Source organism: Humulus lupulus, chromosome 5 (genome assembly GCF_963169125.1).
Source record: "Humulus lupulus chromosome 5, drHumLupu1.1, whole genome shotgun sequence".
In the NCBI taxonomy this organism is placed as follows: domain Eukaryota; kingdom Viridiplantae; phylum Streptophyta; class Magnoliopsida; order Rosales; family Cannabaceae; genus Humulus; species Humulus lupulus.
In genome coordinates this window covers 235,771,766-235,785,352 of record NC_084797.1, presented here as the reverse complement: position 1 = coordinate 235,785,352, position 13,587 = coordinate 235,771,766, and the positions used below count along the sequence as shown (strand labels likewise).

Sequence of the window (13,587 nt, the reverse complement as noted above, 5' to 3'; positions counted from 1 at the left end):
TATCACTTTCTTTTAATTTTGTACTATCTTGCATTGAATTTATTTGTGTTTGTATGATGTATAGTTTCAGCCTTTCAATATGATTTGTCAACTGGAAAAGGAGCATACGCTAGTAGCAGTGACATCCATCTCAGAATCCATCAGTAAGGAATACAAAAAAAAAATCTATATATTTATATGTAAGTCGGCTAGTATCTTGCATTAGTACTGCTTCTACCTAAGTAATTATAAAATGTAACAAGAATAATTTCCTACTAAAATTAGTGCTCTTGTTTTTAAATACAGTGAGAGAATCTGTCGATCTGCTTCACAAAGCTTTAACTTTTGCATCTAAATAGTACAAGTAAAAGTTCTTTATATGAGCCAAATTTAACTGGTTCACCTAAACACTTTTAACAGGCATTGCAAAGCAGATAAAGTCAAGCTCAAAAGTACACTTTTAAAGCCAGAGTTGCATACAATTTGAAATCTATGGAAAAACAATTGCTACTCCACTCTCATAAAAACATTGGACATCCCTCGTAACACCTCCAGACCTCTTTACTAAGCAAACAGAACATGAAAATTGATTCAAACATCTACTAAACAAGTCACAAACGACTCACCTCTCCACCTCTCTCTATTGAAACAAACAGCAGCAGGTAGCAGGGCAGTCAGAACTTACAAATTTTCCAAACAAAGGATTTTACCTGAGGTCAGTGCAATGTTCCAATGGTTATTTGTAAACATAATATAAATGCATAGTACACTACACACTATCAAATTTACAATTTGTATTATCTCTTCATACATACATATATATATGTTTGAAGAACAGAAAAGTATAGCAATTTCTGTAGGTATCTAAGAATATTATCTTCATACTCTGAGTGCAATCAAAAAGCCATTTGATTCACTTAAATGAAAATTATCATAAAAAGTTAATTTAAAAGTAACTATATTAAAATTCAAGCTAACAAGTTCCCACTAGGATGGCTTGGCTGAAGACCAAACAAATCGATCATATAAACTCAAAATTAATAAAAGAAGAGCAGAAACACTTCCAGGAATAATAGAACCAAAAAATAGATATCAATATCAACCATGTTTATATTACCTTCCACTATTGTTGAGATGATGATGAAGGGCGTTGATGATTAGCCTGGTTCGTGGGAATTCCAGAAGAAAATCCAAGAAGTGGCCTTGACATCATCATTTGCGGATGCTGAGACATATGCTGGTTCTGAACAAATGGATGTGCAGGAAATCTAGGAGGCAGAATCGTCATCACAGTTTGTGGATAGTACAATATATTCTGATCTGCTGGTGCCATTTGCGGGTAATACTGCCAGATTTGTATGTTCTGGTCAGGTAACTGCATTGAAAATGGAGATGATGATTCAAGTAGTGGCGATTTAGGTATAGTTGCTGGCATCTGCAAATACTGCTGTGAAAGCTGATGGTTCTGATCTCGCAACTTAGTGTTCTCTGACTGAAGATGTTGTATTGTAACCTCTAGAGCCTGAAGTCGCTCATGTACTGATCCAGATGAAGATGGTGTTTCTTGATTAAGCTCATTACCAGATTTATTCCCGAAAAACCACTTGCAAATACCTGCATCCATATTTCATTTTTTTTAATAAAAAAACAAAATCGAAGAAAGAAAAAAGTGATGTGAGATTGTGAGTAATAATCTTACCTTTAATATGGGAGAGAAATAGAAAGCAACCATTTGAAAATGAATTTCGATCCTCATTGTTAGCTTCAATAGAGTCCATAGACCCACTTTCGCTTGGTTTCACATCTTCTTCGTGTTCTTTTGCAGCAGAGTTGGGTGTTATTTCACTTTCAGTTGGTTCTTGCTTGTTCTCTTTTACATCAGTAGAGGCACTGTTAAGAGTTGCATGGCATCTACTTATTGGTTCGAACCAGTTTAAGCTAAGAGAACCTTCTCCTTCTTCAAAATAATCTATATCAGCTGCAATTGTACTTGGTGTATCACAATCTTCCTTTTTCAAAGCAGAGTCGTCTAAATCACTTACGTTTGATTCATCATCTTTTGTAATTTCACTCGGTTCATGAGAATCTCTAATTTTATTTTCACAATCATTGGAACTAAAATCGCCAAAGAACCCATCAACATCTTCTTCTTCTACAGTGGAGTCAGATAATTTAGACAAGTCTATAGAAGTAGAACTATCATCATCTTCTTCTGCTACTTTTGAAGTCCGGCCATAATCAGGTTTAATTAGGAGACCAAATTCCTGAGCTTCTTCAACATACAGCAAGCGGATACCACATGTTTTCACTCTACACGAATGAATAGGTGTTACAGCATCTCCACCTATTGGACATATTGAAAATGAGACTCCATTCACGTTATGAGCTTCTTTTATTTCTTGACAAGCAAGAAAGCTTTTGTACTCATACAACATGAATACATGATCTGAATTAACAATGTCATTTTTTATTCTACTTGTCGTCTTCTCATAATTATAAGGACCTATCTCTAAAATACATCTGGATTTGTGACATTCACCTGACTTGGTCTTCGCTTGAAACTCAAATAGAATTCTTAAACCTCCACGAGAATGATTGTACTCTTCAAATTCAGCTACAAAGCATACAGCAACCCAAGAAGTTGGATTTTTTCCAATTCAAAGGAAGTTGGACAATCTCTGAAGAATCTGCAATATAGTTGAACCACTCTGGAATTTCGTTGCCAGGATAGCAAATACAAGCATAGCGATCATAGTCCTGCATGATACACAAAAATCATGATTGTTGGATTCGTGAAAATTTTAGTATTAATTTAGGATTAAATGAATGAAAAACCTTCAAACTTGTTCACTATTTCCAAAGTTATCCCCCCAAGTAGTCCACCATTTCAGCAACTCTAAAAGAGAGATGGCTAAATGCAGGGACAATGTTGGGAATAGCAGACGAGTTCAAGGAGTTTGCATATGATTAACCCATTAATCTAACACTAGGAAAAAGAAACATACACAGGTTTGAGTTGACTATATTCGGCTTGCCATGTAAATTATTCTAAGCTGCCCATCAGCTATAATGATGTTGCGTGTGTTCTGGTCCAACTTTAGGCAATTAAAAAATAAGAGGAGCTGATCTCTTTCAAGCTGGGGTCGGACATTAGGTTTTGTAAGTTCGATCCTCGAAAGTGATAGAGTCTCTAATGATGTGCAACCTCGTGCATTTAGAATATTTAGACAAAATGGAAGCTCGGGCAACGATCTAAGGCTCTTCCAATAGCTTATGCCTAGATGCTTCAACTTTGAAAGTTGTTTGATGCTAGCAGGTATTTCATCAACAAATTTCCCACTCAGATATAAATTTTCCAGGGAGGATAAGCAGCCGAGCCAATCTGGAAATTCTAATGCATTGCAATTGTACAAAGAAAGGCTAGACAAAGAGCTGAATCCATCTGTGGGGATAGGCCACTTTATAAGTTGTGAATAGCCACAAAGATCCAGGAATTTAGTATAGACACAACGTGGGAGAAACTGGAGATTTTCACACATTCCTAAGTCTAACTCCCCAAGATTTGGTAGATTTTTAACTGATGAAGGTAGCTCCTTAATTGCAGTTCCATATAAATTAAGGTAATATAGATGCTTCATAGGCACTAAAATGTCCGGGAAGTTATCAAATTTCGAGCAACCATATAGATTAAGCCTTCTAAGTTCCTTTAACTTGTAAATGCATGTTGGCAGACTTTGAAGCCTTTTGCAATCCCTTAAATAAATGTTCATGAGATAAGGAAGAGATTCAATTGATGTGGGCAGTTGGTCTATCAATGTTCCACTCACATCTAAATAGCATAGAGTCCTTGGAAGATCTGGTAAATTTTCAAGAGATGAGCAGCCAGATAGATTAAGTTCAGTCAAGTATTGCGACTGGCAAATGCTTGCAGGAAGACTCCTAAGGCCTTTACAGTTCTGAAGTTTTAATTCAAAGAGTTCGTCCAAGGAACTAATAGATGAAGGCAATTCTTCTATTGCAGTCTCACTTAAGTCTAAGTGAGCCATATTTTCCTTTAATTCTGGAATATTTGTAAGATTCTGCCATCCCCTAAGTTCAAGAGTTTCAACAGACCTTAAGTTGGGAGGACTTCTTTGCTTTGAACAATAATTCATATTCAACTCAATGAGCTTTTCAAGATTTTGAAATTGTGATGTAACAGGGAGCAAATTTATGCAATAATCGAGATATATCATTTCAAGGTTAGGAGCTTGAGACAGATCTGGAATACAGGTCAGGTTCTTAGAGTAACTGAGATCAATAACCTTCAAGTTCGGTAAAGGCTGCATCAACAGAGAAATAGCATAATTATATGTACATATTAGAATATATAACATTATATATTAAAAACACTTTATGTACCTGGACTCCATCCCAAAGTTGCTCAACATGGCTGTTTGGCATAGCAAGTTTAACAAGCTTCTCAGGATCAAAACTTAATGGCAAAGTTTTGAATGGATACTCCTCCCAGTACAAAAGCCTTAGTGCATCAGGAAGAGAATGAAGACCTTCAGGGAAACATAATTTGTTATTGTTGATTCCATTAGAACTATAAATTTTGAGTAATCTGAGATTGTATGCCTCCAAAAACACAGCAGGGCTCAAATTTAATCTTTTAATCTTAGAGACATCCAAGAATATTCCTTCAACCATAGCTGAGACCTAAATTAAAGAAGAACAAACTAATGAGCATATACACATCAAAATTGCATTTCAAATGAAAAGCTTGCTCAATTTTTTGTACTTTATTATTTTTGAAGACATGATAAACATCTTGAGGAGTCCACAATCTACTACGCTTTCCAGGCTCTTTAATGGATTGATGGAAAACAATTTGCCAACACATTTCTTGTACCAAATCATGCATCGAAAGCAAATTGCTGTCTTTCTCAATAGTTATGAGGGACTTATCAATCAGATTATCTATTCTCATGCCAATAACGGAATCATAACCTCTTAATATTCCTTCTACATAACTTCTATCATTTCCTTTGAAAAAGCATGCAATATCAAGAAAGACATCTTTTTCTTTTTCAGTTAGACCATCGTAACTTATCTTCAGCACATTATGAATTTTTTCATTGGGGGAATCTTTTAAGTCATCTAGTACACTTTTCCATTTCTCTTTGCTTTTATTACTAAATAGGGTACCCATCAGTACTTGAAGAGCTAGTGGAATGCCATCTGCATACTTTACTGCCCTGATTGATAGTTCTGTAAACTCAGCTATTGGAATGTTTCTTCTTAAAGCATTCTTTTGAAAATGTTGGAAAGCTTCATAAAAACTGAATCCCTCAACTTTGTATATTTCATCAGCTCGATTCTTCAGCAATTGAACATCTCTTGTTGTTATGATGATTCGACTACCCAACCCAAACCATTCACCATCTCCAGTCAAAAATTCCAATTGCTCTGGATCATTGGCATCATCAAGAACTATGAGAACCTTCTTGGAAAGGAGTCTATTTCTGTCAAAAATAGATAGCATTTTTGTAATTTTACTGTCTTCATCCAATAATTCTGAGAAAAGCTTATTTTGTAACTCATATTTTTTTCGTCCATTGTCCCATTCTTCTCTAACATTTGAAAGAAAGCAACAACCTTCAAAATGATGAGAAATCTTCTGAAACACAGCTCGAGCAAGGGTTGTCTTGCCTATACCCCCCATTCCCCAAAGGCCAACCACTACCACCCGATCACTAGATGAGTCAAGGCACAACATGGATTCAACTTGCTCCGTGCGTCTATTTATTCCAGCTAGCTCCTCCAAAAAACCACTTGAAGAAAACATAGACTTCAATTTATTGATAATGTCTTCAACTAATGTTTTGATCAATTTGGATTCAGACCTAACACATAAGAACAAAATTAGCAATAGACAAGGATGAGACAAGGCCAAAGACCAGCTAATTATACTTATATTTTATGTGATATTCAATAAATTATTATTAATACTCAATTTTTTTAGTTACTTTTGTTTTAATAAAAAACAATGTCTCGGATATATGTTTTCTCTTGCATTCACTCATCTTAATATAAAAATCCTATTATGGGCACATATGTATTAATGTATGATGCTATTATAAAGTTTGATACAAAAATAAAGTGACTAATTATGTTATAAGTATCATAGGTATTAAAATGTCATGGAAATAATGTGTAGATACCATAAGTTGTATTTATAATTTGATGAGGAGCCAAATTATAAATATCCAAAATTGATTTAATAATCAGTTTATTATTTAAATAGATAGTGGTCCCCAAGAAACGTATTCTTTCTTATTCTCTTCTTCCCCATCATAGAGAAATACACAGAGAAAGAAAGTGATTTTCTTGGAAGATCAATTGCCTTGATTCAATCTCCATTATTCTTCTTGCAATCTCCATCAATGGCTTCAAGTTAGTGCTTCCGCTATTATGTTCATTTTTTTTAATTAATTTAGCAAATGTTTTATAGAAACATGTTTTAGGGTTTATCATTTATTCACTTTTAGTAACACGAATAAGTTATGGGAAATTGGGTTAAATACTATTGTTGAATACTGTGTTACTGTAAGTGTAATTTTGTAATCCTAACAAGTGGTATCAGAGCCATCTTTGCTAGATTAATTAAAGATTGTTTGATTTTGTTGAAAATAATTTGGCGTTTTTTTTCTAAAATTGGGATTTTGATATTTCATTATGTATGTTTTTTTGCTTTCCGAAAATGAAGAAATTTAACATATATCATCAATAATATATTTTTTTATTATGATCGCATAGTATATTTTGTTCTATGCCGACAATCATCATATGCATAAAGGAAATGATTCATTCGGTTTTTTGTTATTGTTTTACGCATATACGATATGTAGTCAGGATTTGTTTTGTTTTGCGATTATGACTTCAGTGCATATATAGAGGCTTCGGTGCATATATGGCTACAGTGCATATTTGTATAGATGATGATTGTTGACAAATTTGAATGTTTTGGCTTTTTATGAGATTATAGCCATATCACCATTGTATTATATATATATAATAAAATAATAATACAGTAACAATTAAACTTATATTTGGTTTTGGTTTTGGATTTTATAAAAAATATCTATATTTTAAATTAATTAATTTAAAAAAAATATCACCAAAGTGATCTCTTTTGTGTAGATTAATTTAATTAAAATATCTAGATAGTTATGTGTATGTAATTCATGCATTTATTAGTTGACCTAAAGGTAAGTTAATATTTGGCAGAGTTTCATGCATATTTGTAGTGATAAATATGTAACAATTATAAGGTTTTTATGTAAGTATTATGTTTATCCAAATATTGACATATTGTTTAACATGATTTATTGTTAATATTTGATTGCTACAACAAGAGTACCGCTTACAATTAATATTACTGTCTAAAGACTTGATATTAATGTTGTGTTTGGTATCTTGAGATGAGATTAACCATTAACCATTAACCATTATTTGAATTTGTTTGTTTTATATGGATTCTTATGTGGGCTTGTTTTGTTATTTTGTATATTATGTTCAACTAGTTTATCTAACCCTGCCACAATAACTGCCAACATTAACTCTATTCCCATGCTTAATGGGACAAATTTCAAGGATTGGAAAGGGAAATTACTTGTAAATCTTGGTTGCATGGAATTAGATTATGCATTAAGGCAAGAACAACCTTCACCTCTCACTGCAGAAAGTACTCCTGACAAAAAATTGGATTTTGAGAGGTGGGACCGTTCTAATCACATGAGTCTAATGATCATGCAACAATGTATTCCAGAAGCCTTTAGGGGCACTGAATCTGAAGAGATCACTAAGGCCAAGGATTTCCTCAATGCAATTGAAAAACGTTTCGCTAGAAATGATAAGGCTGAAATGACTTCACTTCTGGCTTCCTTGATGTCCATGAAGTATAAGGCTCGAGGAAATGTTAGGGAGTACATTATGGAAATGTACCAAATTGCTTCAAAACTTAAGGCACTTAAGATCGAGCTTTCTGAGGATTTGCTTGTTCTTATGGTTTTGGTATCTCTTCCTGCATATTTTAATCAGTTCAAAGTCAGTTATAACTGTCAAAGGGAGAAATAGACTCTAAACGAGCTCATTTCTCATTGTGTGCAAGAGGAAGAAAGGTTGAAGCAAGATAAAATTGAAAGTGCTCACTTGGCCAGTGCCTCTAAGGATAAGGGCAAGAAAAGAAAGCATGAGAATGAAGCTGCTAAGGGTCTAGTGCAAAAGAAACAACATAAGGAGCCAACTGGTTGTTTCTTTTGTGGCAAGACTGGACATGTGAAGAAGGAATGTACAAAATATCACGCATGGCGTGCAAAGAAAGGTATGTTTCTTACTTTGGTCTGTTCTGAGGTTAATTTATCTTTAGTACCTAGAAACACTTGGTGGATAGATTCTGGTGCTACTACTCACATAAGTGTTTCTATGTAGGGTTGCCTGAGCTACCGAAAGCCAAGTGATGGTGAAAGACACATCTTTGTGGGCGATGGACAATCGGTAGAAGTTGAAGCTATTGGGCATTTTAGGTTGTTATTAGGAACTGATTTTTACTTGGATTTAAAAGACATTTTTATTGTACCATCTTTTAGACGGAATTTAGTTTCTGTTTCATTATTGGACAAATTTGGATATTGTTGTTCTTTTGGAAACAATCAATTTAGTTTGTCTTTAAATTCAAATGTTGTTGGAACTAGTTACTTGAATGCTTATGACAACCTTTATTTGCTATAAACAATTGCATCCTATAATGAAACTTTGCATGTGGAATCACGTGGTACTAAATGCAAATTAAATAAGGAAAATTCAGCCTCATTATGGCATAAGCGCTTAGGTCATATCTCAAAAGGTAGAGTTGAGCGTCTTGTGGCTGATGACATTTTAGAGTCTCTTGACTTCACAAACTTTGATGTTTGTGTCAATTGTATCAAGGGAAAACATACCAAAACTAAGAGATTAGGTGCCAATAGATCTACAAATGTCTTAGAATTGATTCATACAGATATTTGTGGGTCATTCCCTACAGCATCATGGAATGGTCAACAATATTTCATATCATTCATAGACGATTACTCACGTTATGGGTACCTATATCTCATTCATGAAAAGTCACAGTCTCTGGATGTGTTCAAAGCTTATAAAGTTGAAGTTGAGAATCAACTCAACAAAAGGATTAAAAACGTCAGATCCGATCGTGGTGGTGAGTACTATGATAGATATGATGGCTCAGGCGAACAACGTCCATGACCGTTTGCACAATTCCTAGAGGAATGCGGTATTGTCCCACAGTACACCATGCCAGGATCACCTAGCATGAATGGTGTAGCTGAAAGACGCAATAGGACTCTTAAGGATATGGTAAGGAGCATGATTGTTCATTCTACCTTACCTGAGTCTCTCTGGGGAGAAGCATTAAAGATAGCAGCTTACATTCTGAACAGAGTATCAACTAAAGCAGTTGCAAAAACACCTTATGAGCTTTGGACAGGCCGAAAGCCTAGTTTAAAGCACTTTCACATTTGGGGATGTCCAGCTGAGGCAAGGCCTTATAGGCCACATGAAAAGAAATTGGACTCCAAAACAGTGAGCAGCTACTTTATTGGTTATTCTGAGCGATCTAGGGGCTATAAGTTTTATGATCCCACACTTAAAAATATTTTTGAGACGGGTACTGCAACATTTTTCGAGGATGTTGAGTTTGGGGGGAGAAATAAGATTAGAGATATTTCTTTTGAAGAGGAATTGGATTCAAACCCAATTTCTGCTATCACTTTTGACAATATTCAAGTTCCTACACCTATCATTGATCAGAAAGTGAATATGGAACCTCAACAAACCCCAAATAAAAATGAGGTAATTGCTCTAGAAGAACAAACTCAACAACCTCAAGAACTGGTGCCATTAAGGAGGTCCGTGAGAGAAAGGAGAAGTTCTATTTCAGATGATTATATTGTATTTCTCCAAGAACATGAGGATGACAATGGATTGGTGAAAGATGACCTAATCAACTTTCATCAGGCCATAAAAAGTTCTAACTCTCAAAAGTGGATGGATGCCATGAATGAGGAGTACAAGTCCATGCAAGACAATAAAGTTTGGGAACTTGTCCCATTACCAGAAGGTGCAAAACCAATTGGTTGTAAATAGATATTTAAAACCAAGAGGGATGCAAGTGGTAATGTAGAGAGGTATAAAGCACGTCTTGTAGCAAAAGGCTATACTAAAAAAGAAGGTATCGATTTTACAGAGACTTTCTCTCCAGTTTCATCGAAAGACTCTTTTAGGACAATTATGGCACTTGTTGCTCATCTCGATCTTGAGTTACATCAGATGGATGTTAAGACAGCATTTCTCAATGGTGACATTGATGAGACAATTTATATGGTGCAACCAGAAAACTTTGTGTCTAGAGACCCAAAGAACATGGTTTGCAAATTGACAAAATCTATCTATGGACTCAAGCAAGCTTCTCGCCAATGGTATCACAAGTTTCATCAAGTAATTATCTCATTCGGTTTTGAGATGAATGTTGTTGATGATTGTGTATATCATAAGTTCAGTGGGAGTAAATATATATTCTTGGTTCTATATGTCGATTACATATTGCTTGCCACTAAGGATATAGGCTTATTGCATGAAACCAAGAGATTTCTATCTAAGCATTTTGAGATGAAAGATCTTGGGGATGCTTCTTTTGTATTAGGAATTCAGATACATCGAGACCGTTCTCGGGGTATTCTTGGATTATCACAAAAAGGCTATATCGATAAAGTGCTTAAAAGATTTAGCATGCAAGATTGTAGACCAGGTGATACCCCTGTTGCTAAAGGAGACAAATTCAGTCTTAGTCAATGCCCTAAAAGTAACCTTGAAATTCAAGAAATGCAAAAGATTCCGTATGCATCAGCTGTTGGGAGTCTAATGTATGCTCAAGTATGTACGCGTCCAGATATAGCGTATATTGTTGGCATGTTAGGTAGATATTTAAGCAATCCTGGTATGGACCATTGGATAGCAGCCAAGAGGGTTATGAGATATCTCCAGAGAACAAAACATTATATGCTCACATATAGGAAATTAGATCGTTTGGAGGTTGTAGGGTATTCTGATTCTGATTTCGCTGGGTGCCAAGACAGCAGAAAGTCTACATCAGGTTATATTTATCTGTTAGCTGGAGGAGCTATATCCTGGAAAAGTGTCAAACAAACACTTGTAGCTTCTTCCACAATGGCAGCAGAATTTGTAGCATGCTATGAGGCATCAAATCATGGAATATGGCTACGTAACTTTGTCACTGGGCTGCGCATTTTGGAGAATGTAGAAAGACCACTCAAGTTATTTTGTGACAATAATTCAGCAGTGTTGTATTCCAACAACAATAGGAGCTCATCAAAGTCAAAGCATATTGACATAAAGTTCCTAGTTGTGAAAGAGAGAGTACAGAGTGGACAGATATCCATAGAGCACATTGGGACAAACTCCATGATAGCGGATCCGCTCACAAAGGGATTGCCACCCAAGGTCTTTCATGAGCATACTGCTCATATGGGTGTTGTATTGTTTGAGGATATCATGATTTAGTGGGAGTTTGTATTTTATTTGCTTTATATTTGCTTCAGACATTTATGTATTTAGTTATTTTTTGATCAGAATGAAGTATTCAGTTTATTCACTTTGTTTTGTCATGTTTGATTCTGACCTCACTAAAGTTTAAGTAGGACCAGTTGGAAATAGGTATGTTTGGTTCACATGGCATGTAATTTCCATGCTACACATCCATGATTGATCTATGTCATTTGACTGTATTTGTATATGTGACCATTGATGGGTTTAGTCATGATTAATATGACAATGACCGCTTTGATCCTATATGGATATGGCTGATGGACAAGATTGTTAAAGAATATCTTTATATGATAGCAAATTTTCAGCTCATAAAGTTATACATTTATAAGGAAACATATGTTGCCCAAGTGGGAGATTGTTGGATTAAAAATCCTATTATGGGCACATATGTATTAATGTATGATGCTATTATAAAGTTTGATACAAAAATAAAGTGACCAATTATGTAATAAGTATCATAGGTATTACAATGTCATGGAAATAATGTGTAGATATCATAAGTTGTATTTATAATTTGATGAGGAGCCAAATTATAAATATCAAAAATTGATTTAATAATCAGTTTATTATTTAAATAGGTAGTGGTCCCCAAGAAACGTATTCTTTCTTATTCTCTTCTTCCCCATCATAGAGAAATACACAGAGAAAGAAAGTGATTTTTTTGGAAGATCAATTGCCTTGATTCAATCTCCATTATTCTTCTTGCAATCTCCATCAATGACTTTAGATTAGTGCTTCCGCTATTATGTTCATTTTTTAAAATTAATTTAGCAAAGATTTTATAGAAACATGTTTTAGGATTTATCATTTATTCACTTTTAGTAACACGATTAAATTATGGGAAATTGGGTTAAATACTACTATTGAATACTGTGTTACTGTAAGTGTAATTTTGTAATCCTAACACTTAATTCAGCCACGCAAATAGCTAGCTAGCAACACATTCACATGCATTAATTTCGTATTTTATTGATTTTCATTTGACTGAAACAATCTAAAAGACTTTATAAATAAAAAATTCAGACAACTAGCCCTGATTTGAAGATTACCTGATCTGGTGAGTATTCCAGCCAGACAAATTGGCAGCTTTAGTCAAAGCAGTCCTCCATTCCTGCACCTTCTCCATCTTATCTTTAAATCGCTGTTCAAGCTCAACAAAGGCAGCTTCGTAAGTCCCCTTTTGATTCCTCACACACGAAGGATCAACATGGTAAAAAACGGGAACCACTTTCTGCCCATGAATCTCCTTGCATTCCATAATTCTCACGAGCTCGTCCAAACACCATGGGGAGTCAGCATAATTTTCCGAGAAAACGATCACAGAGATCTTGGATTGCCGAATTGCTTGAAGAAGCGCAGGTGAGATTTGGTCTCCTCTCCTGAGAGTGACCTCGTCTAAGTATGCCTCAACTTTTTTGTTGAGCAGAGCATCATAAAGATGGGCTGTGAAACCATAGCGAGTATCCTCACCTCTAAAGCTGATGAAAACATCATACTTGGTCTTTACTTTGGTGGGAGTGCGGAATGGTTTAGAAGAAGAGGAAGAAGCTACTAATTCCATTGCTAGACCGATCGATTGCTAAGAGAGAGTAGTTGCAGAGGAGACTAGAGCATGTTTCCAAATTTATAATATTGATTTGTTCAGGACCGTGGTAAACCAATTTAACCGTGAAAATGATCAAATGAGACAATTCACCAACCCATAAATTTCATTTAAAGAAAATTCTTAGTTTAGTTGCACACTTGAAATATAATAATAATGATAATAACTATACTTGTGGGGTATAAACCAACCAACCATTCATTTTCTTTTCTGTCCATTTTAGTGGAATTAATCTCATGGCCGCATAAGTAGAGTACACATGTTGTCTCTAATTTAATCTTTCTTTTTGAAATTAGAAAAATTCTCAATCTGTCTCTTTTGTATGTTCCCACCCTTTT

The 13,587-nt window shown here is 34.9% G+C and overlaps 1 protein-coding gene across 1 annotated transcript; it reads right to left on the bottom strand.

The window, feature by feature from the left end:
* Window positions 1-252: 252 nt before the first annotated feature.
* Window positions 253-13,390, bottom strand: LOC133780105 (TMV resistance protein N-like). The gene is made up of 7 exons (XM_062219982.1): window positions 12,696-13,390; window positions 4,763-5,867; window positions 4,381-4,680; window positions 3,015-4,301; window positions 1,679-2,636; window positions 1,097-1,593; window positions 253-689 (listed from the first exon to the last, which is right to left on the bottom strand). The coding sequence occupies exons 1-6, from the start codon at window positions 13,205-13,207 to the stop codon at window positions 1,103-1,105; spliced, it is 4,653 nt and encodes a 1,550-aa protein (XP_062075966.1). The 5' UTR covers window positions 13,208-13,390; the 3' UTR covers window positions 253-689; window positions 1,097-1,102.
* Window positions 13,391-13,587: the final 197 nt, after the last annotated feature.